Source organism: Polyodon spathula, chromosome 18, assembly GCF_017654505.1.
Source record: "Polyodon spathula isolate WHYD16114869_AA chromosome 18, ASM1765450v1, whole genome shotgun sequence".
Classification (NCBI taxonomy): Eukaryota; Metazoa; Chordata; class Actinopteri; order Acipenseriformes; family Polyodontidae; genus Polyodon; species Polyodon spathula.
In genome coordinates this window covers 3,841,844-3,866,617 of record NC_054551.1, presented here as the reverse complement: position 1 = coordinate 3,866,617, position 24,774 = coordinate 3,841,844, and the positions used below count along the sequence as shown (strand labels likewise).

General features: G+C 36.2%; 1 protein-coding gene across 2 annotated transcripts; it reads right to left on the bottom strand.

The window, feature by feature from the left end:
* Window positions 1–12,824: 12,824 nt before the first annotated feature.
* On the bottom strand, window positions 12,825–19,122 carry zfand2a (zinc finger, AN1-type domain 2A). Of its 2 annotated transcripts, none has more exons than XM_041217695.1 (10): window positions 18,922–19,122; window positions 17,747–17,850; window positions 17,415–17,509; window positions 16,752–16,883; window positions 16,311–16,462; window positions 15,947–16,066; window positions 14,803–14,887; window positions 14,275–14,351; window positions 13,679–13,809; window positions 12,825–13,167 (listed from the first exon to the last, which is right to left on the bottom strand). In XM_041217695.1, the coding sequence occupies exons 2-9, from the start codon at window positions 17,799–17,801 to the stop codon at window positions 13,680–13,682; spliced, it is 846 nt and encodes a 281-aa protein (XP_041073629.1). In that variant the 5' UTR covers window positions 17,802–17,850; window positions 18,922–19,122; the 3' UTR covers window positions 12,825–13,167; window position 13,679. The 2 variants fall into 2 exon arrangements, with proteins under 2 accessions (XP_041073629.1, XP_041073630.1); XM_041217696.1 differs by having other exon boundaries at window positions 13,725–13,809.
* Between the last annotated feature and the right edge of the window lie 5,652 nt (window positions 19,123–24,774).

Here is a 24,774-nt window from a genome sequence, read left to right as displayed (position 1 = left end):
TGGAAACCACTTGTAAATAATTTATTAGGAACTGGTAAGTGTTACACTGGTCAGTATTCAGTAATTTTCAACTAGTTTATATAGTACTTAAAAATGACATACTGTCTATTTCACAGCCGACCGTGGACGGGAGCTCCCAGGGGCGGTGCACAATTGGCTGAGCGTCGCCTGGGAGGGAGGAAGGGCGTTTAGGTCGGCCAGTGTGTCCTCGGCTCACCGTGCACCAGCGACCCCTGTAGTCTGGCCGGGTGATTGCGGGCTTGCATGTACGCTGCCTGAAGAGCTGCGTTGTCCTCTGATGCAGTAGCTCTTGGGTGGCTGCATTGTGAGTCCGTAGTGTGAAAAAAAAGCAGTCGGCTGACGGCACACACTTCAGAGGACAGTGTGTGTTCGTCTTCGCCACTCCTCAGTCAGCGCAGGGGTGGTACCGGTGAGCTGAGCCCAAAAATAATTGAACATATCAAATTAGGAGAAATAATAAAAATAATTGACAACAACTAAATTAAAAAAAAAAATACTTACTTTCACAATCAATCAATTTACTTGGCAGTAGTAGAGATGTTGTACAAATCTTGCAATTACTGTTAGTAGTACTTTTGTAGTATTTCTTGGTGAGGTGGTGCAGTCATGTCAATGAGTCAGAAAGCTGAGAATCCATTCCTATGGCTTTTTCCTAACAGGAAAACTGCACCACTTAAGTGAATGGCAAGAATCCATTTTTTATTTGAAGGATCTGCCAGCAGTCTGTTTGTGTGACAGGTTCATTAACACCCATTCCTGAAATATATAGCAGAAGTGCAAATGACTGGTTGGCTGGCTGTAGGTTATTCTGGCCTGCCATTTAAGAGTTAGGAGAATTGAATAAATGAGCTCTGTCTTTTAAGCTTTTGCAAAGATGTGTAAAGTTGTTGGATATGCTTTGTCTAACACCAGCATTATTAATCTACACCTACCAGTTGATACACACTCCAATTAAAAAAAAAAAATATGGTTTAAGAAATTTGTAGATTTATTTTACCCCATGCAAATAAACACATATTTTAAATATAGTAATGTTCTGACTAATAAACATTTTTTTATATAGTAATGTCCATTATTAATACCGAGTATGTCAACACTTACTCTAGTCTTTCATTATCTCCTGTTTAAATGAACACTTTTTAAATTGAACAAAACTAGACCCAAACAACTAGGGTTATACATTTCAAATTCTCTCATGGTGTTTTGTTAGTCCTTTTTAATGTGATTTTACCTCCTTTCCAAAAACAGGAGTTCGTTAAAAAATGGAAGAAAAGGTTTGAGAATGTGCCCCATTGTTTTATTTATATCGTTCTTTTTTGCATTTCCTTCTTGAAAACAATAAGAACGTCTGAAGTTGTGAAGTTGACAGTTGTCCAGACTGTGGAAAATGAAAAAGCCAGAACCTAATTGCACCCCCAATAAAGTAAGGAAATAGACACGAAAGTGGCTTGTAGTAATAATCGTCGATATTAAAAGTTCAAATCCTTATAAAGCATAAGCTGCAAACATAGGGAATCAGTGAATGATCGTTTGTATAACACATTATTGAACAACTTTACAATAATAGATGTCAATAGATGTCTTTTTTTGAGCTTTAGGCAATGCTAAAAAATTATTATTGCCAAGTTGTTATTGTGGATAATAGCCATACAAAAAAAATATGATATTATACAAGCTAGTTGCCACAGAAATAACAACAATAAAACAAAATCAAAAGGTACTTTCTAGCTTTCTTGATATACATAGTTCTAGGCAGTTTTTGTTCATGTAGCTTATTTTATATTTCTATTTATACATGATGTTTGCTGTTTATATAACTGAGGTAGGCTCACCGATCGTCTGCTTTTAAAAAGGCAGCAGCGTGAAGGGGTGTCATGCATCATTTACATCACTCCCATTGAGACACACACACAAAAACACACACACACACACACACACACACACACACACACACACACACACACACACACACACACACACACACACAGGATCATTACCCTGTTGGAAGGTGAATCTTGCATCAATTAGTTTCAGCCCAGAAGGAAGTATATAATTCTACAATATTGAATAACGCTGCTCTCTCCTGCTCTCTGGAGTGTTATTTTATTTTTGCACTGAAAGATTGCCAAACCTTCAGGGATTCTCCACTTGTTTTTACTGTTGCCTTAATACAGAGGTCAATGAAGCATACTTGTATCTCTGATTGCTTCATGTTGATTTACACAAGCATGACCTATAATCCAGTAATACAGAAAACATGCTCGCTAACATAGTTTTTGCTTTTCTGAGTTTCTGCATAAAATATGAGATTTTTTTTTCAAAAGTGTTTCAAAGTGTCCTTTCTGTTATTGAAGGCCAGCTGGTCAGCTGACTCAGCTCAGATGCGAAGGTAGTTCTAGTGCTTCTAACAGGGTGTAGGCACTGCTAATTCATCCTCACACGTCTGCGGTTATTATCAAAAGGTGCATTTATCCTAGCGTTCTGGAATCTTTCCGATCAGATTCTGGAACAGTCTGTATTGGAACGGTGCGTTACACTTGATGAAACAGTGGGGGGTACTTCTCGCAGGAGCAGACTCTGAGCATGTGTACTTTGTGGGGGGAAAGAAAAAAAAAAAGAAGCTAACCCCCTGCTGCGTGCACGGGGGAAGGCAGCCGCAGGGCTGGTAGGTGACATAATCACATAGAAAGACATAAGCCCAATATACGCCCCTTGCAAAGGAGCAGGCTCTTTTGTACAGCGGTATCGGCGCTATGCTGGAGTGTGAGAGGTCCCGGGTTCACGCCTGCCCTCCGCCTCTGTGTGGATTGCCTCACCCTGTGTGAGGCGCCTGCCTGCGGGAACCGAGATCGCTACAATATTAAAACCCTGTTCGAGAACACCACGGTCGTGACATATATCAACTGCCAGGGCGGCCTGAGATCTCCGAGCCTTCACTGCATGGTGGTTTGGCTGTTACTGTGGTCGCAGCCCCGGCTGGCTTCTCTTCGAGCAGTCCACTTACCGGGCCGGCTAACCACAGTGCGGCTCTCCTCTCCGGAGGAAGTTCCCTGACCCCAGGGCGGAACGCATCTGGGAGTGGTTCGGCAGAGCAGACGTAGATCTCTTCACCTCGAGGGAGTCTACGCACTGCCCTCTTTGGTTCTGGACCCAGGTTCTGGATACCAGGGTCACAATCCCACCTAGTGTGAAACCTCGTACCTGGGTCGTACCTGGGTTGACCTGGGTCCCAGCGACCCACCTCAGGATGTGGGTCGACATGCTTTGATTGTGTACTTTTGTCTGTCACCCAGGTCAACCCTGCTTTATTAAAAGCAGAGTGAAATTGTGTACCGGACCTGCATCATACCGGGTCCTAACCCAGGTATGTTCTAACCCAGGCAGAGCATGCCAGTGTGAAAGGGGCTCTAGATAATTTAAATAAAGGGTTATCAGTTGATTGCTTTTGTCTGTAATATATTAATTTGCAGGTCTTTTCTTTGACTATAATATTCATGTTACATAAGTAATTATAGATTGCAAAATTGCTTTTTAAAAATGATTGTTCTTTGCATGCTGGTGCGGATTCTCTCTTACCAAAATCAAGGCAAGTGTTCTTTCAGACTCATATTCATTTCCTTCACTGTTCCTGGAGCTAATGAAGTCTGCGTAGGCGAATATCAAATGAATGCTGTCAGAATCAACCTCACATGTTTTGGGGTTTTTTTCATATGTGACTGAGGCATATTCCTGCATATCCTTAGCAGACTGTTATAAAAAGGGTTGTGTATTGGTGCTTCTACAGTGCTAAACTATTTTCCTTTAGGCTTGGAATATTACTCAATCACTTAAACATATAATGACGTTCATGCACACATACAATTTGGTTACCAGTAGTTTACATTATTTGCTCAGTAGGTCTACCTGATGCATTATTTATTGTATGCAATAAATGCTACCAGTTGAATCAACTCCCCAACCCAAATTATGTGAAAGAAATATTTTACTTCTTTGCCTCACTGTATCTTTAACAAGTAGTCCATTATACATTTAAAAAAAAAGGTTTTTTGATTAGGAATGTGATATTAGTAATGTTCCAGTTATAATTCCAATTAACTGAACAGATAGTTTTTACCAACACCCACTGGTTTTAATTAGTTTGGATAGTGGAGGTTTCTGTTATACCACACAGGAAAAACAAATGCAGATGAGAGCAATATAAACTAAGCCACTGATTAATTTTAGTTCCTGTGTTTTGTTATCCTTGGGACCTTATATAAGGCAAAGGGAACTAATATGGCACAATGTGTAACAATAATGACAAGGAGTTGAGTAAAGGCTTTTTTAAAACTTAAGCCAAGATTTAATGATGTTGTCCCACAAATGCAATCCACTTAGACATAGCCCTTAACTTCACTTCATTTGAGGTAAGGGTTTCCCATTCTTCTACACAGTGCAGCAAATGTCTTTATGTATAACGTATGGAAATAGGTGATCTATCTCTCCCTCAATTTTACAATCCTTGTTATATTCAGGGCAACAATATGATATATTATTTTAAAATAATGAAACAAAGGCTTTTCAATCTCTGTTGAGTGGGCTAGGTGAAATGTGTTCCCGTGATCCTGGCCCAGGATCTGGTTGTAACATTTCTCGTTGAGTTTCAGTTATTTTTAGTATTTCTAGATATAAAAAATATGTGCTCTTCTGTGGAGAGATGCATTGCCATGTTGTATTGAAAATCCTGTCTCCTACATCAGTAATGTAGACCAGTGAGCTACTCTGCCCTGGTAATGCCTTGTACTATATACTTACTAGTGCCATCACCAATGAGGTATCGACGTTGTATAAAATGATAATTAATACATCATTTGTGCAAAGATGGGAGACCCCTCACCCTCTCTGACACATGCACACACAGCACCTGGTTTGTGGGGCTCCAGCAAGAGTAATCATGGTGTCAAGGGGCAACAATGACTGGAAGACTCCTCAACACTAAGGCAGTTCTCAAGGCTCATGACCTTCATGTGCGAATGTAAATTCCTGCAGTGCTTCTCATTTCCACGGCCTAAACTCTGATCCAGCATTCACTATTTATATCAGTGCCAATCTGTACTTACTGAAATCCTTCCCAACCATCCCTGACAGTTACAGAGAGTTACAGGGTATTTTTAGCCCACTTTTCATTTTAAACCCACTACCAAGGCATGTGAGAGACAGGATTCAGCTGTGATCAGTAAGGTTCAGCCTTCATACAGTTTCTAATCTGGAATGCATTTTTCACAAGAGAGACACAATGTAGTCACTGCAAAAAAAAAAAAAAAGATAATAAAAAAAAGATAATAAAAAAAAAAAATCAATATTCAGCTATGACAGCCCACTTAAATGAGCCCTTACTTACCCTTTAAAAGAACCAACTAGCACCCTAGAGAATGACCTTGGCTTATACTCAATTCTAATAATTAGAGAAGACTGATTTGAAAATCTATATAAAAACAATTTCCTTAATGATACTAGTACCTTTAAAAAAAACAAAACAAAAAAAAACAATAATAAGCAGGGCATGTAAACCAGCAATTAAATGTCAGGAAAAGTGTTTTTTTTTTTTTTTTTTTTTTTTCATTTCTTGAATAGACCAACTTCATTAACCAACCCTTCCCCACTAAAGATATGAGCTATATAATGTGTGTCTTTCACAATGGCATTTGAACAGCAATGGAGATTAAATCGTTCCTTACAGACACTCTTATCTATTTGAATAAAGCTCACTGGAATATATGAAAGCAAATACAGTTACAGTGGTGCTGCTTTTGAAATTCAGCTTTTCATGTCATTGATACATCACTATATTGAATATATATATATATATATATATATATATATATATATATATATATATATATATATATATATATATATATCTCTGATATATATAGAGAAAAATTATTTTTTAATAAACTTCACCTGAAGGCTCTGTAATATTAACTTCTTTATTGTCTAACCTTCTGATGTGCATTTTTCTTTTCAAAGAGAAATGCAATTTATACTGGTGAGGCTTTATTCCAGCAGTAGCACACAAGAGAAAACTTACATTAATGATTACATTTTTGATGGAACAACTTACACTTAGAGCACCCAACAAGGGTTTTAACAGCGTCATGTAAAAAAAAAAAAAAAAAAAAAAAAAAATTAACTCCTGGCTTAGTGAAACACTGATAAGTGTGCAACAATGGGGCAGATTTTCATTTAGATTAAAATTTTCTAGGGAAAAACAAACAGCAAAAGTGAAAGAAATAACAGCTATAACAAGATCAGTGCAGAAATAATAACTGGCTTAAAATTAGAACTTCATTAAAAAAGTCCCCAAATATAATTTTTGCAGGATATCTACATTTTTTTATAATGTTGTCTTTATCTGCTTACTGTTTTGACATTTGAGTATAGAGGGAAAATCTTGATTATTTTAAAATATAATGTATAGTCAGCAAAGTCGTAACCACAATGGCCACCCTAAACAAAACAAAACTCTACAGTCCCCCAGGGTTTCATGAATCTATGACGTGTTCAACTATAATAATGTTTCTTAAATAAACTAGGAATTACTAAGAATGTACATTGTGTATATAGAGGATGCATGACAGTTTCAATAGAAGGTCAAAAATGAGCATGAAAAACATAGCCACCAAATCTTTCTTCACAAATTGATTCATTTGGCGTTATTGGCACAGCATAGAACCATCATGCTTTCTGTTTATCCAACTCATAAATCAGTATGCACAGAATTTTTAAAGCAAAGCCTTAAAAAAAAAAAAAGGAAAACCAACTTGAAACAGAAAATACCTGTTTATTTATTTATTTTCGTATTTACACTGACTGGCTCAGTGAACTACCACACTTAAAGCCCATCACCATTTATAGGATTGCAATGATGTCTCTGTATCCCAGTAGTTTACAGTATTATTACTGGACTCGAGTAATGGAATGTGGGGTATTTCATGCTCCAGTTGCACTTTGCAACACAGCTAGCACAAGTTCATTATCAAGTTCACTGGAGCAGAATAGTTGTTATGTCTGAAAATAATTGAACATTTAAGATAAGGAATCAACCTTACTGTGCTTATTTTAATTCATTTTTACTACCATTAGATTCCAATTTTGATTTACTTAAAACAGCTGTTTTGCTTTGTTTAAAGTGCATCATTATACCTGATTAGGGATTTATTTATTTATTTATTTTGCTAAGTTTCATCTCAATCAATCGTTTCCATATTTCATCTGTCCGCTTTTCAGGAGAATATAAAACCAACTGTAATTTATATATTTCTGATTTCAGTGGCCCATCTAAATAGATTTTATATTGCAAGTGCCTTTTATTTTTATCTAATGTGACCGATTTGGTTAGGCCATGTGTTTTTCTGTATGTTGCTGCTGCCCTCCAGTGGATCCTTAAAGCGTTGCAGTCTAAACCTAAACGTCCTTGTTGGTGGAAAAGGGGGTTATCTGGTGTGCAACCGCCCTGCCTTTGTGGGGTTTGCCTGTGCTGCTGGTTCCTGTTTTTATAGTAGTAATGCATCATGGACAACACTTTGATTTAAGTAACATAAACGTAGTTGTCAAATATTTGATTCAAGATCCTGCATGCTATAGCCAGTTATTTATTTTAACAAACTATTTAATTGTACCTTATATTTGAGAAAATTCATATTTTTGTTGTAGAAATATAGATACTGACTAATGTCATTGCCTTACACTACATCTAGCTGAGCAATTAATAAACCAGGCAGTAGTTTGTGTGGTTGTATTGATCTATGTAAAGTGAACACAATGGAAAATACATTGAGAAAAAAAAAACAGAAGAAAGCAAAAGCATTTGTTTTGACAACTTGTTTTCCTTGAAAAGCAGAAATACCCGTTGTCAGCTGAACAGATGGGGGAATGTCAAGTTAATCTAAATACTTGTCGTCAGTCTCCTTCAGTGACCGTCCACCTTTTGTTCTTCTGTAACTTACTGATGCATTAAGAGTACTGCATAGAGTGAGCTGCTTGTTCATGCCTTTTCTACATGGTTTCACGTTTACGTAGACAAGAGTTTATTCAATAGCAAAGAAACTTGGTTTGGAAAGTCTTTAGAACGAATTAGAGTAGCATTCTCTGAGGGTGTATGGAGGGAGGCACGTGTCCATCTGTCTATCAAAGTTATTTCTGCATCTATGTAGAGTGGATGTATTTGATAAGTTGTTGGTGTATGGTTGAAATTGGAGGTTTTCAGCACAATTATACTGCGTATTTATATCATTGCTTTATAGAATCATCCCTGTTTATTGAAAATGTAATCAGTGTACTTTTTACACTGGGATGTAAAATAAACAAATTCAATAATACAGGTGCGGTTATAGGAATGCCTAAATTGACATTCAGAATGGCTCCTTTCTGGGGTTTCGTTTTGCAGAAATCATATTCAGTAGAGTCTACTAGTATTAACATCTATTAGCGTACTACATATTAATGTGCTACATACTGTATTAAAAAGAAAAATACCCACAGGAGCTGAAGCCGTTGTAGAAATGACAGTGTTCTGAATTGTGCAGCATTTCTATCACCTGGTGCAGTAATTGAAATGACTTTTGGGAGAAGCTACTCCAGGTGCAGACAGCTCTGTGATTAATTGCAATTCTGTCTCACTGTCTCACTAGGGCTCAGTACTTTGCAATGACTCACAGGTGGCTACTATGGAAACCTTTCATCGCAGTAGACTGCAAAGCAGCAGGATATAGGCAAATAAAATGTTGTTAACTACATCCTACCCAGTGCATGTTTGAAACCGATGTCATTTTAAACAGGTGAGTTGTAAATAAAACACACTTGATGAGCCATTGAATTTTAAACTTACTGTGCCGGGCTGTTTATTGATGGAAAAGGGATCCTTGGGGTTGTTAAGAACGAAGTCTTACACCAAAGCCATTCAAAGAGTGGAGTGCTAGTCAATAATATCTTTGGTTTACCTTTGCCATTTTTTAAAATGTGTTTAACAGGGAGAGATATTTGGACTTTTTGAATTGCAGTTCCCCTTTTGTTTGTGGGAAATCCCTTAAAAATATTTATATTTCCTGCTTTCTAGTGATTACTGTAGAAATATCGTAATGGGTTGTGAAATGCACTAAAACTTCATGTATCTTTGCTGTACTCCAAGGCCTATGTACCCAACACATTACAATCTTTCCTGAAACACATTAAAAGAGTTAGCCTTCTTAAAGTGGTAAGAAGTGAAGGGGATTCGTTTACAGTCTGAAAAGTCAATCACGTCAATAAATGGACTGCAGAATGGATTCAATAAAAAAAAAAACCAAAGATCAAGTGGCCTCAATTATTATCATCTGCAGCCTGCACATCTCTTAGCCGTTTCAATTGCTTTCACAGGCAGTAAGAATGTAATTACTCAGGAAACTGTAAGCAAATGAGCATTTGGGGGGGTGGGGAATTAATAAAAGAATAATCGCCCTTTACAGATCTGTAGAGGACACCTTGATGGGTATTAAACAACCTGGTCAATTCAGTGTTTGCCAAAAATAATAATTTATAGATTACAGTATCAAAGAGAACTTTCTGCATAATACAACTCATGATGCTGAACTCAGAATGTAATGAGGGGCTGCAGCTGCTTGCATAAAGCACCTTAAGCATTACGTTTCAGTATAACACTGAGAATACATTTTCCCTGGACTAGGGTATTGACTTAAATGTGTAAATCTGCTTTTAGCAACACCCTTAAATTTAAGAAACACATCAGGAGGTAGCAGGGTTTCAAAAAATATAGCGTTCCAAGTCCCCAGGTGTTGCTACAACTGTTTAAATATTGTACTTGTCATTTTTCTTTTCATTGTTAACATCCTGACAACTTTTTACACTTATAACTTTAAAGTCTGTTCCAAAAGTCTCTTCAAAATGTCCGCTCTAGTGCACTGATAGTGTAAGGATTATTGCCCACATTGTCAAACAGGCAACACAGCGATAACGATCCAGGATGCGCTACGGGACAGAAAAGCCAGAGCACTTATGTTTTTTTTTTTTTTTTTTTTTTAAATTGCGCTTCCTGCAGTGATTTAGAGAACAGATGCCCTGTTCTATCAGAACTTCAAAAAGCTTGTAATTAAACAAGACCTTGTTCAATACCATGAGCCCTACATTGCAGGTTAACTGTATTTCTTAAAAAAAAATGTTAGCTCCTCGTTTGTCTGATGAAATTCCCATCTCGCTGCTACCCACATAGCCGTTCATTGTTCTGCCAGCTGTGCAGAGCAGTATCAGTCTCTGTTGTTGGTTCATTACCACCATTAGTAGTTAATACATCTAAATACATAGTCCAGTAATAGAGGTTGTACTGTATATGACGAGAGGTCTAAAGCTGTGTGCCTAATGGACCGTAAAGTGTAGTCTCATGACCTTATTCATGCAGCAACTGGTCAAGACCAAAGACTGTTGGACAACCACAATTATAAACCCAACTCAACCATGGTAGACTGAAGATTGTGAACTTGTTACATAATGGGAATTTCCCCAATAACACTGATTCTAGATCTGAAGTTAATTTATACTTTTGGGGTTCTTAAATTGAGAGTATTATTATTTTTTTTTTAAATGCTGCTGTGCCAGAAAGTGCTGAAACATAGGCAATGCTAGTAGCTAGCAGTGTGAAAAGGATATGAATTGCAGTTTGCAATGGTCTGAACTGTGTTACACAAGCACTTAGTTTCACGCCATGTTATAATATTTTCCAGCAAATGCAAGTAGGATTGAAAGCTTGACAGGGATGAGTGTGGAGCAAGGATAAACTTGTGTTAGCGTCAATGAACCTTGCATTACTTCAAAAAAAATTTAAGAAGTATGAAGCCCAGTGGTTGTAATTTAAAAAGTAATTAAATGCAAAAAGCTTAGTTACAAAGATCTATTAGTGATCAGTTAATTAGAATTGAAGTAGGTGACATTAATATAAGAATGAGTTGTCGGGTCAGTGTTAAAACAGTATGTAGTAAAATTACAAAAGGGGGTTTAAAGGTTTGCATAGTGGCAGTCAGGGTACAAGAACAAACAAGGTTAAACAAGTTACACTTTGGAGTTTTCTTTCACACAGCTATCAGGAGATTATATTTAAGCAATACATCTTAACTGATCAAAATAGTTCTTGGTTTGGAATTAATCAAAACTAACTGGCCTGTGCGTTAAGCTCTCTAATACAAGCTTAAAGTATTTCTGTTTAACCAGGTCTTATGTAGATTACTAGTGCTAAGAATTACAGAAAGGTTTCAAATAATCCAAAAATACTTAATTACAATTTTACAAACATTGACATTTATTAAATGTGTGAATGCTGGATTGGCTGAAGGGCTCCTTTGCCTAGTGCTTTCTAGAACAGCATTTATTATTAGCTCCGCCAAAGCTTTACCTTTAGTTTCACATGTGCTTTTCAAAATGGATTTATCCATAATCGCATACCATATAAAAGAAAAAGGAATGCTGTAGAAATCAGATTAAAAGGATTCATTTAAAACAGCAGATTCAAAAGAAACAATTTTGACCATTCACACCACTTGGCTGTTTTGATAGAGATGAATGAGACATTGTCAGCATTTCAGATGGTGCTTAAACCCCTTGAGCTGCTTTTCTTGGAAGGATGCATTAATTAGCTTTTAGTGTTGGAAATTGGCTGGAGATTAGATAGACGCACAGACACACGTTTGCATTCATCCTCCTCTTTTTTTTTTTTTTTTTTTTTTTAAAGGTCCCTCTGGAGATCACACAACTGATATAAATAGGGTTTAACTTCTCAAACCCATATTTTGAAACAGTTGCAATGGCATAAACCAAAATAAATTTCTAAACTAGGAACTACAGAAAATGCTGTTAATCTTATACAATTTGCATTTCACCTTACATCAAAACACAGCACCGCTTGCTTCTTAATTCTGTACTATATGTTAAAGCCACCAATGACTACAACTCTCTGGATCTAGCAGAAAGTTTTTTATGTTGTGTTGCATCTGCATGCTTTCTACTGACAACTGTTAGCTGCCAAGCAAAACCCTTTGTCTCTAGAAATCAACAACCAATCTGGCTTGCTTCTACTTACTATAAACTAATTTCTTTGCACATACTGCCGTTATGTGGTTAAAAACAGGTACTGCAATATTCAGATGTATATATAGGCTTTCTGGAATATCACTGGGTGACACTACTGCAAAAGTAACATTGCCAACTGAACAATGACATCCAGCATTTAACACACACAACTATGGTCAACTTAATACCACCAATACAACAATACTTTCATATGTACTTGTGGCTGGCTGGTTAGTGGATAGAGGACCCGAAACTGAAGTTCAAAAAAATAACTTATTATAAACACCAAAATGAAAGTGCGCAAGGGCAAAATAAAAAATCTTCAAACACAAATAGAAAGACAACAAAACTTACAAAAAAAAAATAAGGTTTCCAGGCTGGGCAATGCCTTCACTGGAATCAAACTTTCAAAAATACAAACAACACACCAAGCTGCTTCCTCAACTCCCTCCTCCCAAATGAGAAGCAGAGGCCTCCTTTTATGTCAGGTGGCTGGGCGCTGATTGATCATTAATTAAACTAAACTAATCATCTAATCAACCCCAGCCACCTGAACACAATGAACCCAGGCAGGTAGGGGAAATTAACCCCATCGATGCCAATTTAAAAAGGGCAGAGCTTTGCTCTGCCACAGTACTCCACTCCAACAGGATTTAAGTTGAAAAGCATTTTCAAAGGGTTTGTAAAAACAAGTAAAAATACTCTACACAAACATTTTTAAATGTTTTATTCAACATACATCTAGCAGACAAGGCATTCTCTTGGTTAATGTAATCAAGATATGAAATATGTACACAAAGGCTTTATATAAAACTGTAGGATGCATATAGTTTTAAAGAATACAACTGATAAGATTTCTTATATATTATATATACACACACACAAAATCATCCAACATAATATTTTGATCATGTATGCTGTCTTAACTCTGGAGCTTGATTGAGGGAAAAAAAACTAAAATGTGAAGACATGGTTGGTATAGCACATCAGGCAGCTTTACAGCAGAATGCAACACTAAGACATGCTGCAGTAAGCCTGTTTGGGTTCTCGGTTCTGTAAAGAAAAATAGAAAATAAATGAATAAAAGCGAACCAGAGCAGGTTTAAAAAGCTAATTTGGTCATTTTAGGAAGTAGCACCCTCTAGTGGTATTTGAAAGTTATACATTGGAAAACGTACAGTACTGTCTTCATGAGTATCTTGCATCGTTGCACTAAATGTTATCTGTACATTCAAAATAAAAAGCCATTCCAACTAAGTGCCAAGTCATGTGTTTTGCACATTACCAGAAAAAGTACAAAAGCATTTTCAAACACAGTTTGTCATTGCCCATTGTTTAATATACTGGTGATGGTTTTTCAAAACTTTTGATTTGGACTTTGTAAATAGAGATTACTTTTATCTGGATCATTTTGATCCGTTTTTTAAATCATCTTAACTGCTCACTGTTGAAAAGGAATTCAAAATTATACAAGTTTCAGTTTTAGGGGCACCAAGTGTGTGTGTGTGTGTGTGTGTGTGTGTGTGCGTGCGTGCGTGCGAACACACAATAAAAAAGTACCTACTTCAACTCCTGTTAGCATGCAACTGACTGGTAACTGTTCTGGATACCTGTAGTTGCTGCTGCTGCCTGCGGAACTCCTCCTCGCTGGCAGCTAGTGCCTGGGCCAGCGCAAGATCTTCTTGCTCCTGAGGACTGAGCACAAGGGATCACTTCAAAAAGCCGCCCAGTCACTTATTCAAAGATCTAAGCAACTGCTCAATTACAATTGGACAGAATTTCACCTTCTGGTTTGTGGGAGCTACCACATATCCTATGATGGCTAGAAGTCAGCCAAACCAGGGTAATAGAGGGCCATCAAAAGGCTTATGAAAACAGTTGTCAAGCCTGGATTTGGAGAAATTAGGTGTGCAAGAATATGAGCATTGCCCAGAAACGAAGCATTATCCACTGAAGCCTGTGCAACACAGATATTCGTCCACATAATGAGCCTTGAGATTCTATTCAGAAGCATTTTTGCTGGAATAGGATAAGATATTAAAAGGGAAAAGGTAGACATAATGCAAATACATTATAGCTACAACTTTTGGATGTTTATTTCATAAGGCAGTTCTCTATTACTGTACTGTGACCCATATCCCCTACATACAATGCAGTTACCTGAGCGGCTGCTGTGTGCTTCTTGCAGATTCTGCTAAAGACATCTCCAGAGCTCTCTGCAAAGCCTGCTCCTCAGTCTGTTGTAGAAACAACACAACTATATGTTGGCGAATACACACTGCACGCAAACATATCAGAGCAATTTACAATAATTTGTGCTGCAGAAAAAAAAAGTAACTTTTTACCAACGATGCTTTACACTGAAAGACATCGAACACGGAGGAAGAAATGTATTTCCAATATTTTAAGAGCTCAATGACAGGAATGCAGACATACAACAGCTTGCAAGAAAACATTCTATTTGGCCCAAGTACAAATGTTGGCAGCATCAGCAACAATACTATTAGTCCACTTTTTTTTTTTTTTTTTTTTTAAATGCAGACAACCTGTAGAACAGCTGGTCTCTTATGAAATACGATAGAGGTCAGTTGAGAGATGTGGCAGGCACTTCCAAACACTGCAAACAGAATGCCCCTTTACTAAGAACAGAAGCGCCCTCCTCAGATAAGCACTACTAATAGGACTTACCATTCCTGCCTGAAGAGACGCAGAGGGAGGGATTGCTCTCTGCTGCTGTGGTGGTGGCGCCACGGTCGCACTCTGCCCAAGTGTACTAGATAAGAAAATGAAGAGACTTGCTAAAAATTTCAGTGAGGGTCTACATTATAATCTAAACAGCGGCAGATGACCACCGCTTTAAAATTCACAAAGCCGCTCTATCGCAGATATTTAACCCTTTGGGATCCTATGATGGACCAGGTCCAACATTAAAATTCCCTTTCTAGTCCGACATCAAAAAGATGTAAAGCACAGGTCTCTAGTAGTTTGTTCTCAGGAAAAAGCTGAGAAAACCTTCCAATGGCTGAGTGAGGCAGACAGGATCCAAATGAAGTCGAAAAAAAAAAAGGGGGCGTATCTGATCGCCCCATGCACAGATAACACAGACAAAGGAGATAGCTGCTATCTCCTTTGCATCTAGCGCTCAAAGAATATCATGGACACTTGCAGAGCTTTGAGATGTTTCGGTAATAAAACAATGACTTGGATCGCATTATTGAGGAGTCTGGTGATAAAACAAGTGATCAGGAGAGGATTTATCAGTATGCATATCTATAAAGAGGTATGTGAAAAATACAAAGATCAAGAGGAGGGGCTTGGCTGGAGATGCACTACCGAGTGTCCTGCTGATATGCAGTGCCTTTTAAACCTGTTTTACTGTGAATACAATAACTTTTAAATATAGAGAGTGTAAAATACACAGCTTGTGTGAAAATAAATTAGATCCTGACGTGCCTGACAGGTGCTGAATAAATGGACCGCAAAGGATTAACTTGAATTTAGCATGGGGAATCAATGAAATCACCTCCCATGCACAATTGTTTTCAATCAAATAGATAATTTACTAAAACTGTTACTTGATTTTATCATATTTTAACAATGTTTTTTTTTTTTTTTTTTAAGCACTTTCATCAGATTGACTATGAAACAGCAGCTCCCTAGCAACTGCGTAAGACTTACAGTTTGCATGTATGAATACCATCAGGGTTTAGACTCTAGGCTCATCAACGAACACAGCTGTCAACCAGACAGGAAGATGGGAAAGCTGGCTCACTGTTTGTGTGGGTAAGTGATATGGAGACTGATGCCCTTATGGATTGCTGTGGCACTGTACCTTCTTGGTTGTGATCGTGCATTCCCACTTAGTCCATTTGGTACAGATCTGGAGGTTCCTTTACTAGAAGTAGCAACAGCTGATGAGGTTGATCCATGGGATCGCATTAAAGCAGCATGACTGAAAACAGAACAAAATGGTTTATAACCATCTTTAAATAAATACCGAGCTGAATGAACATCGTACCTTGGGTATGACTGCAAACATTTTGGGCACACATATTATGGGACATACTTTTGAGCACCCATTCACCTAGGATACTTAGGGTGTTATTCAACTTTTTTATTTTATTTTATTATTGATTAGCGATTTGTTAAAGCTCAAACTTAACAGTGGAAGTGTAGGAACCAGTAGCCTTACTTACCCAGACTTGGAGACAGGATGGCCATCAGACTTGCATTCATGATCTAAAGGGTGCCTGTGCTTCAGGCAGAAGCTCAAGTGACACTGATCACATGTCACATGTATCATCTCTTTCTGCTTACACCCCCCTTTTGAACATTTATTTGTAAAAATCTAAGAAACAAAAAAGAAAGAAAAAGAATACCAGTAACAGACATCTCCACTATGGCTATTAAGTGTATCCATATACCTCAAGAGTTGAAAAATCTGAACATACCCTAAAGAATGTCCTTTGTAAAGTCTAATCACAATTGGATATGGAGTTCACTAGATATATACATAAGGATATACTAGAAATTACATAAAGAAAATAAAGGCAAACAGACAGAAAAAAAGCCAGCTCACAGCTGCATAACCTTGTTCATTATTTTTTGCACCTAGTGTTCAAAAGGAGTCACCATACCTTCCTTTTCCGCCGAGCTGGGTCAGATTTACAGTCCGCATCAATGTGTTCCCCAACCTTGATATCCGGCATTTCTCCTCTCTTTACAGGGATTGGGGTGTTACAAAGTGGGCAGACAGGAACTTGAACATCCTGAGGCAGCAATGACATTTCTCTTTATTAACTTCGTTACAATCTCCACTCAGATAAAACACATACATTAATATTTCACTTTAAGCTGCTATTTTTGCATTTAGTTGATGGTCAAGTTAGTCTTGTCGCTTATAAAAGACTACCCGGGATCTTCCTCATATGCAGGAGTATCAGCCTAGCTTTTTAAAATTTCTTATTGCTACATGTTAAATTTTGGGTGTTGATTTTAAATATACATTTAAACACTTTGAACAGTTAAAAAATGTTCGTGTTCAACAGCCACTGTTAATGTATTACACAATTGTACATGCGCAGTAATTGACTTCAACTCTCATTTGAAGAAAACGACTGCTTATAATGATATTGAGACAAAATACATGATAAACCAATAAAGTCCTTGTCTACTAACACCTTGAGTTAACTATTGTGTTGAGTTGGGAAAGATTGTTGGCACTACATTAAAATTAGGATACTGCCCTAAAGGAGGATCACCTTATCAATACCAAGAATAACTCAAAACTTGTGACATACCTTTTTGTATGCAGATGTGCATTTGTGGTTTGCGTAAGTGATGTGATCTTTACAGAAGATGTCTTCACAGGCATCACACTTCATTGCAAGAAAATCTTTATAGAGAAACAAAAGAAATTCATGGAGGCATTTGTTTAACACGCTGAAAGCGCCACTGTCCTCAATATTTTAATTCTCTTTAACTATACCGTGATGATAACTTTACATGTTAACCACAAAAGAAGTCTAAATGTAATGTATCAAATGACACAAATACAGCTGTGTTAAAATAATCTGGCACTCAATGCGTTACAAGCAAGCTCAGAATCTACTCTATTATCCAGATTTCTCACCCAAGCGCTTGCAGGTTAGCTCAGAGCAGTGCTCTCCTAGGTCTGGGAACTCCATCACAAGAACGCTGTGTTCTACAATGCAGTCAGGAAAGCAGAGAGAGCGTCTGTGTGACAAGTATTAAAAAACACACATGTTAAACTTGAAACTCGCACATATCTACACACTGTAAACACCTGCTTTTAAATACAGCATTATATAGAAATTCAGTTCTATTAGAGCCTATAACTGATAACTTTTAAAAAATATTTTTTAAGACAGTATACTATGAATGCATATTATTCTTAAAAATCACTTCTGAAAAGTGATACCAGTTTTTGAATTTAAATTAACAAAAGGTAATTCCATTTGCTTAAGATCAACACTTAATATTTAACTGACATGCTGCAAGTTAGTGTGGGTTTTCACTTTGTCACCAACTATGTAGATCCACTTTTTTCCTTCTCTATCCTATCCGTTTCTCTTTGGCTAAGCTATGACCCAATCAGAGTGCATCAATTATTGCGTTCGTGTAAGGCTGCCCGTCATCAATAACAATACTTGCTGAATCACTGCTGCAATCACAAATCCCACAGTATTATGCAATACACCACTGTCTTCTATTTGAATCAGTAGGGCACTGCTGACCTGATTAGATTTGTTTTAAAAGGAGTACCTGTTGCAATTCAGATTGGCAAGCAAGTATTCAGAAGTTTGTCATTTTAGGAATAGGAATAAATGTATTAACAAAATCAACAATATACTCCTTATGCTAGCCAGACCCTGACGTTAGTCATTTTTACAGTACCTATATAAACACCTACAATATTTATTAGAATTCATAGCGGATACAAATTATAATTCTCATGCCAAAACCAACAACAGTAATAACATTTATATAGTAAAACAGTTTACACCACATGCATAACACACGGGTTACACTTATCTTCTTTCATACAACAGCACGACAAACACTTGTGTAAGAAGACGTGTACTGCGAGTACACAGGCCTACAATTTATCATCACTGACAGAATGATATATACCAATTACTTCTGAAACGTTATTCATTCAAATGCATATTAGTGTTAAACAAACGATTTGTGATTATGTTCACGACAGGACAGTGCGATTAAAACACTTAAGAGATTTCTGCTGTTGTTATATTTGTACCACATACATAAATACTATTAACTCACCAGATCGTTTCTCTTTATTTTTCGTAATCCGAAAAGGTATCAACGATTCCAATGTACGATCCCTTGTAGTTTACCTGCTGCTTACAACGAATGCTTCCCTTATGTTTAAAAAAAAAAAAATAACAACACTGCCTTAATAACACAGCTCTTATAGCCTGGGCCTGTTCCCCCTCCTCCGCTGCAGACGCACCCGGATGACCAGGGTATGATGTCATCACGCTCACTGGGTACTGCAAGAGTGTTCCAGAATGCAGCATGTGACACCGTGACACAGCAGCAACAATGACGTGGCGAAAAAAGGGTCCATATGAAAGCGTCGGTGATGCTCCAGGATCTGTGACCCAAGGGTTTTTATCTATAAGACAAATAAGTTTTTTTTTTTTTGGTTTTTTTTTTAAAATTATTATTAATTAATAATATTTATAATAATATATAATTATAATATTAATAAACTTTTATAGTCATTTTGACCACTTGTTTCTCAAAGTTGAATCCTGGTTTGAGACCAAAAGCTGAAGGTGTTGCCAAAGCATTATCTCTGGACCATGTCCAAGGGCTTTTGTTTTCAGTTTCTAGATTTTTAAAAAAGTTATACTTTTTTTTTTTTTTTTTTTTTTTTTTTTCAACCAGGGCATATGGAAATACAAAATACATTTGCATTCTGTAGAAAGATTTCTGTCAATGATTAATTTGTTTTAGTGCAATAGAAGGCTGTCATTACTAAATGGAAATACATTTTTTGCTGTCACATGTTTCTTTCAAAACATTTAAAACCTACACTGCAAATGGACATGAACAATACATTTATAGAATTGATCTCTGCGCTAAAGAGTTTAGGCCCAAGGCTTTTGACCCTTATATCAAACGGTGTGTCTCAAGAACCACTGAAATAGTTTCTCATGAGCCCCAACAAATTCATCAACTTGGAATGGAACAACTACGAGGCATATTAAGAGAGAAATATTTTAAGTCTTACACATTTTTAAATATAATCTTCTTATCTTTTAATGTAGTAGAAAAATTCTTAGTAATTTCCCTTTTCACAAAAATAGAAGAAAAATAGTCTTATTGTCATGAGCACAGTACTGGAGCCGCTGCCCTTGTCTGTGAAACATGCAGGTTTTATTGGTAGTCTTTGCTTCAGTGCCCTTTGCCACTAAAAGCAATTACAATTATCTGTGCTTTTCTTATTAGGCAGGAATAATGGGAAAATTCTACCGCCTTCAGGGTTCTAAATTAACCTTTGTGATAAGTATATAAATAAATAAATTAACCTTTGTGCTAAGTATATAAATAAATAAATGTTGGCCACCCATTCATTTGTTTGTTTGTTTATTTAATTCATAAATGCACATAGGTATTCAAACTATTTTTGGTAATAGCCATCATAAACCTCCACTCAGGTTATATATTATCCCATACCTCTATTACAATACAGTATATGATGTAAAGAATGCATCATGATTCATTGATAAATCCCTACCGATGGGAGCCCTCGAAAGATGACTGGACTTCAAACAGTGACCTAAATTTCAAGCATCCTAATGAGGACCAGCCCAAAACATAACTTAAAAACATTTTGAAAATGTCTTCATACACAAAACAAACTACTTTTCAGTTGATAATATCATATATTACTTCCATAGTGATCACTGCCTTTAGATAGCTTGTCTTTTGTTAAGTGTCCTAGTCTAGCTTCGGCTCAGGACACTTAAAACTGTCTCCGTGGTTGATTCTCTAGCCAGCAGTGACCGCTGTCAAATATCAGTGCTAAGGTAAAACCTGAATTATGGTTACCTAAACTAATTAGTCAACTGCCCTTATACTAAGTACCAGTGCCAGCCAGTAGACTCACACAAGGTTTGTTTTGAATGACAATGGCACCTGTATTAAAAAGACACACATGTTTAGTTTATTAGGTGACAGGAGTATTTAGGTTTCACTGTAGTAAATACGGTGTCACTGTAATAAAACTTTAGACCTCTCCCCGAATAAAGATGTTTTTTTTTTTTTTTTTTTTTTTTTTTTTTTTTTTAACTATTCAGTAATATGTAATTCATCTTTAAAATGGCAAGCAAACAAATATTTCAACAATTTTCACCAGAACAATTTCAAAGCCCTCTGGAAAACCCTCTGGACCTTGCGTGCATGTGACAGTTTTTACCTAAATGGATTTGTCTGAAACGGGGGCTTACTGTGCTGCATGCTGAACCAATTTCTTTCAACATGATGTAATGCTTAATTGCATGATATTCTTGAGATGGTGGGCTATATATTTTTTAAATCACATTCAAGGGATTAAAAAAAGGCCAATTTTAGTTCTACAGTATGTTTTAAAATACATTATGGATAACACATCCGACAGCGGCTATAGAGGCTGCTGGGTGTGAAAGAAATCTGAAGAAATAAGAGAATTATTATATTATTATAGAACACAAATATTAATATATAGCACTATTTCAATTATTACTGGAATGTTCCCTCACACACACTTTTTTCTAATAGTGAATTAGAAGAGAGTTCTCTGAATTTCAAGGCATCTACACTTCATTAGAGTTGAAATGATTTGTACTAATTGAAGAAAATGTATTGCCAGATTAAAAGAGCAAAATCATCAACACTTCAGCTATCTATAAAAAATGCCAAAAGCCCATTAAAACCATTAATTACCATAACCCACCTTAATCATTTTAGCATTACACATTAAGCCACTCCCCATTACACCTACTGCAATATTTCCTAACTGCCAATATTTCCTTTAAAATATATTTTTTTTTGCCCTTTTTATATATTGCAGAACGCTATAAAAATCAATGGGAATATAATGTTAGTACATATAAATATTAAAATGATTTTTTGATTAAACTCATTATCCTGTCACGAATGTATTGAAAAAATGCTTTGACATACTTTCCACGAATATTTATAAAATGTATATATATATATATATATATATATATATATATATATATATATATATATATATATATATATATATATATATATTATATATATTATATGTATTATTAGAAATGGTGACAGGGTTTTATGGTAATATAATCTTTTTTTAATTGTAGCTTTGCATCCATTTTTAGTAATTTTAACTCTGTTTACTTACTGTGCTATAAATATAACTAGGTCCCACATAAACTAACAAAACAGTACTATTCTATTCCAACAATCTAGTTAACTAAGTCCTTAATCAACTAAATAAATGAGTAACTATGGACTGCAAGTTTAAAAGCACTGGCACTACCAACTTTTTCCAGCAGGTGGTACCACTACACTTCAGTCATAAGCAGGCAGTATAGAAAAGCTCTTTCCTATTTCATATTCCAGTCCATCTGCAAGTTAAATACAGATAATTACAGAATACAAGTCTGTGACAAATAGGGTTACTCTTTTTAAATAGGCAAAACTGAACTTACATTTCATCTGTCACACATGCAAAAAGAAATGCCACCTGCAAACGACTCTATACATTAAAGAATGTTACAAAGTAGTTCACAGCATCAAAGCAATATATTTAACTTTTATATGCATAACCGTGAAGTGAGGGCTTCAAATGTTTAAGAACAAGTGGTCTACTGCTGTCCTGATGTATTATTAACTTATCTTTTAAGTCTCTTTCATGCTCATAAAAAAGAGGTGGCCACGGATCAAGTACTCACATTAGTGGTTGCACTAGTGAACATACCCCACACATTTCTGCTAATAATCTGATATGAACCCCAGTCTAATAGAGGCAGAGCTAAGACAACCTGAATCATATAAGATGTGCAATTATTTATAGTCCTTTTTGTTCTGAGAAGGACTGAACCTTTGGATTAAGAGGAAAGGTATGCACATTAGTAAACTGTATCACTTAGCTTTTCCTTTTTAATTGCATATTCGTAGGAGGTGTGGTAGGGGATTAGAGTTCCTCTGAGCTCTAACAATTCATTTAAGCTTATAAATAAGCCTGTCGAGGCCTGCAATTCATGTATTAACCCATACTGTTAGCTGTATTACAGCAACACAGTATGTTGTCATTCTGTGACATGGTTTGTTTCTCTGGAGCCCAGATACTGAAGAATGGTATTGTTTTTATATAGCTTTGGTAAATAATAATCATTAAAAAAGCTTGTCATAATAGCTAAAGTTAAGCTGTTTTTTTTTTCCTGTCACATGCCAAACACAGAAACCTGTGTTTCAAATACTGCACTTTGATTCTTCTCTCCAGATGACATTCTCCAGCTGAATTTTCAACACATCTACCTTAGGCTTATGTTTACATTCTTAGATGCTGTAATTGGCGACCTAAAACTTTGGTTTTGTTAAGGCTTTTGCAAATGTCAGGACTCCACTGACCTTCTGATTGAACTGAAGTAGGGGACTGAATAGGGTTAACAGGCTAAACATCTACTAATGTTAGCCTGGATCAAAACTACTGAAAATACAGTGTATTGCATGCAGCAATTCCCATGCTTTCTGCAGGAAATCCATTCAGGGAAGTGGTCAAGTTGACATCACCATTATTATTAAGTGAGGTAGGCTATGGCTTGGGCACACAATCAGAATGTAACTGTTTCACCTATACTGCTGAGAATGTAAGCACTATTCTATAAAATGTCTTTATCAGCAGTACTTTGCATATGAATGGAATAAATATGAAGAAACACATTTGATAAATCACAAATCTGGAATAGCTGAAAACTCCCAATGTCAGTAGTTATGGCACAAACAGTTGAGCACCATGGATGCAAAGCTTTGTGAAGTCTGCATGGTATTTTTTGTTCTTAACAATGCTTTCCGCATATACGCTTGGGGAAAATGTAGGCACCAAGAGACATTAAATAAGTCTGGTTATTATTTTCGGATTATTGTATTTTCTTTCCAGGTGTGAATGTCTCCCTGTTTCACTTCCCTCCAAGATTATGCTGTTGCACCTTCTTACCCCTCGTTTGCACGATGAACTCTAAACCACATCATGAAGATATGCACAGCAGAAGCACAAAAAAAAGAAACAAACTAAAATGTATATGAAGAATAAGTGCGGTACTTTGAGATTCACATAGCCGGAATACAAAATGAATTGACATGAGAACATAGGGTAGACATGATTGAAACTACAAATGTACTCTCTGAAAATAGAAGATTCATACATTGGCCTGTTGTCAGACACAAACAGGAGACTGTCAAAGGGAAGCTTATTGTATTCTTGGCTCTTTTAGTTTTAGCAATATAACTCTAAACTAAAAACATAGTAAATTATATATATGTTTCTATTTTTTTTTTTCTCAAAGACCCAACTTCCCAACGTTTACCTTTGCCAAGGGAAAGTGTGCTTGAAAACAAACATTGGAGGTATTTATAGGCTTTTTTGATGCCATGGCAACCACACATTTATTTATCTTTAAATCACAAACTTTAGGTCATCCATGCTGTGTCTGCTCCTTGTAAGGTGGTGAACTGTTGGTTCATTTCTTGTTCATTTATTATATTTGATAAGTGGTTCTGTATTATTTTATATAATTATATTCCTGTCTCTCCTACAGATTTTATTTTATTACATTTTATGCAAACTATACCATATACTAGGTTGCCATATATGATGGATTTTTGGCAGTTAAGAGACTCACGCACAATGTTATTTGGATAACCTGATACTATAATATTTATCTTAGCAGTGCTTCTATTAAAGTTTACTGCTATTTGGGATTGTATCGTCTTAAATTGTAATGTATCACAACTCACTTTTTACTACAAAAAATTACATTAAATAAAGTGTGTATGGTTTATATATATATATATATATATATATATATATATATATATATATATATATATAATATATATTAATAGTATAATATA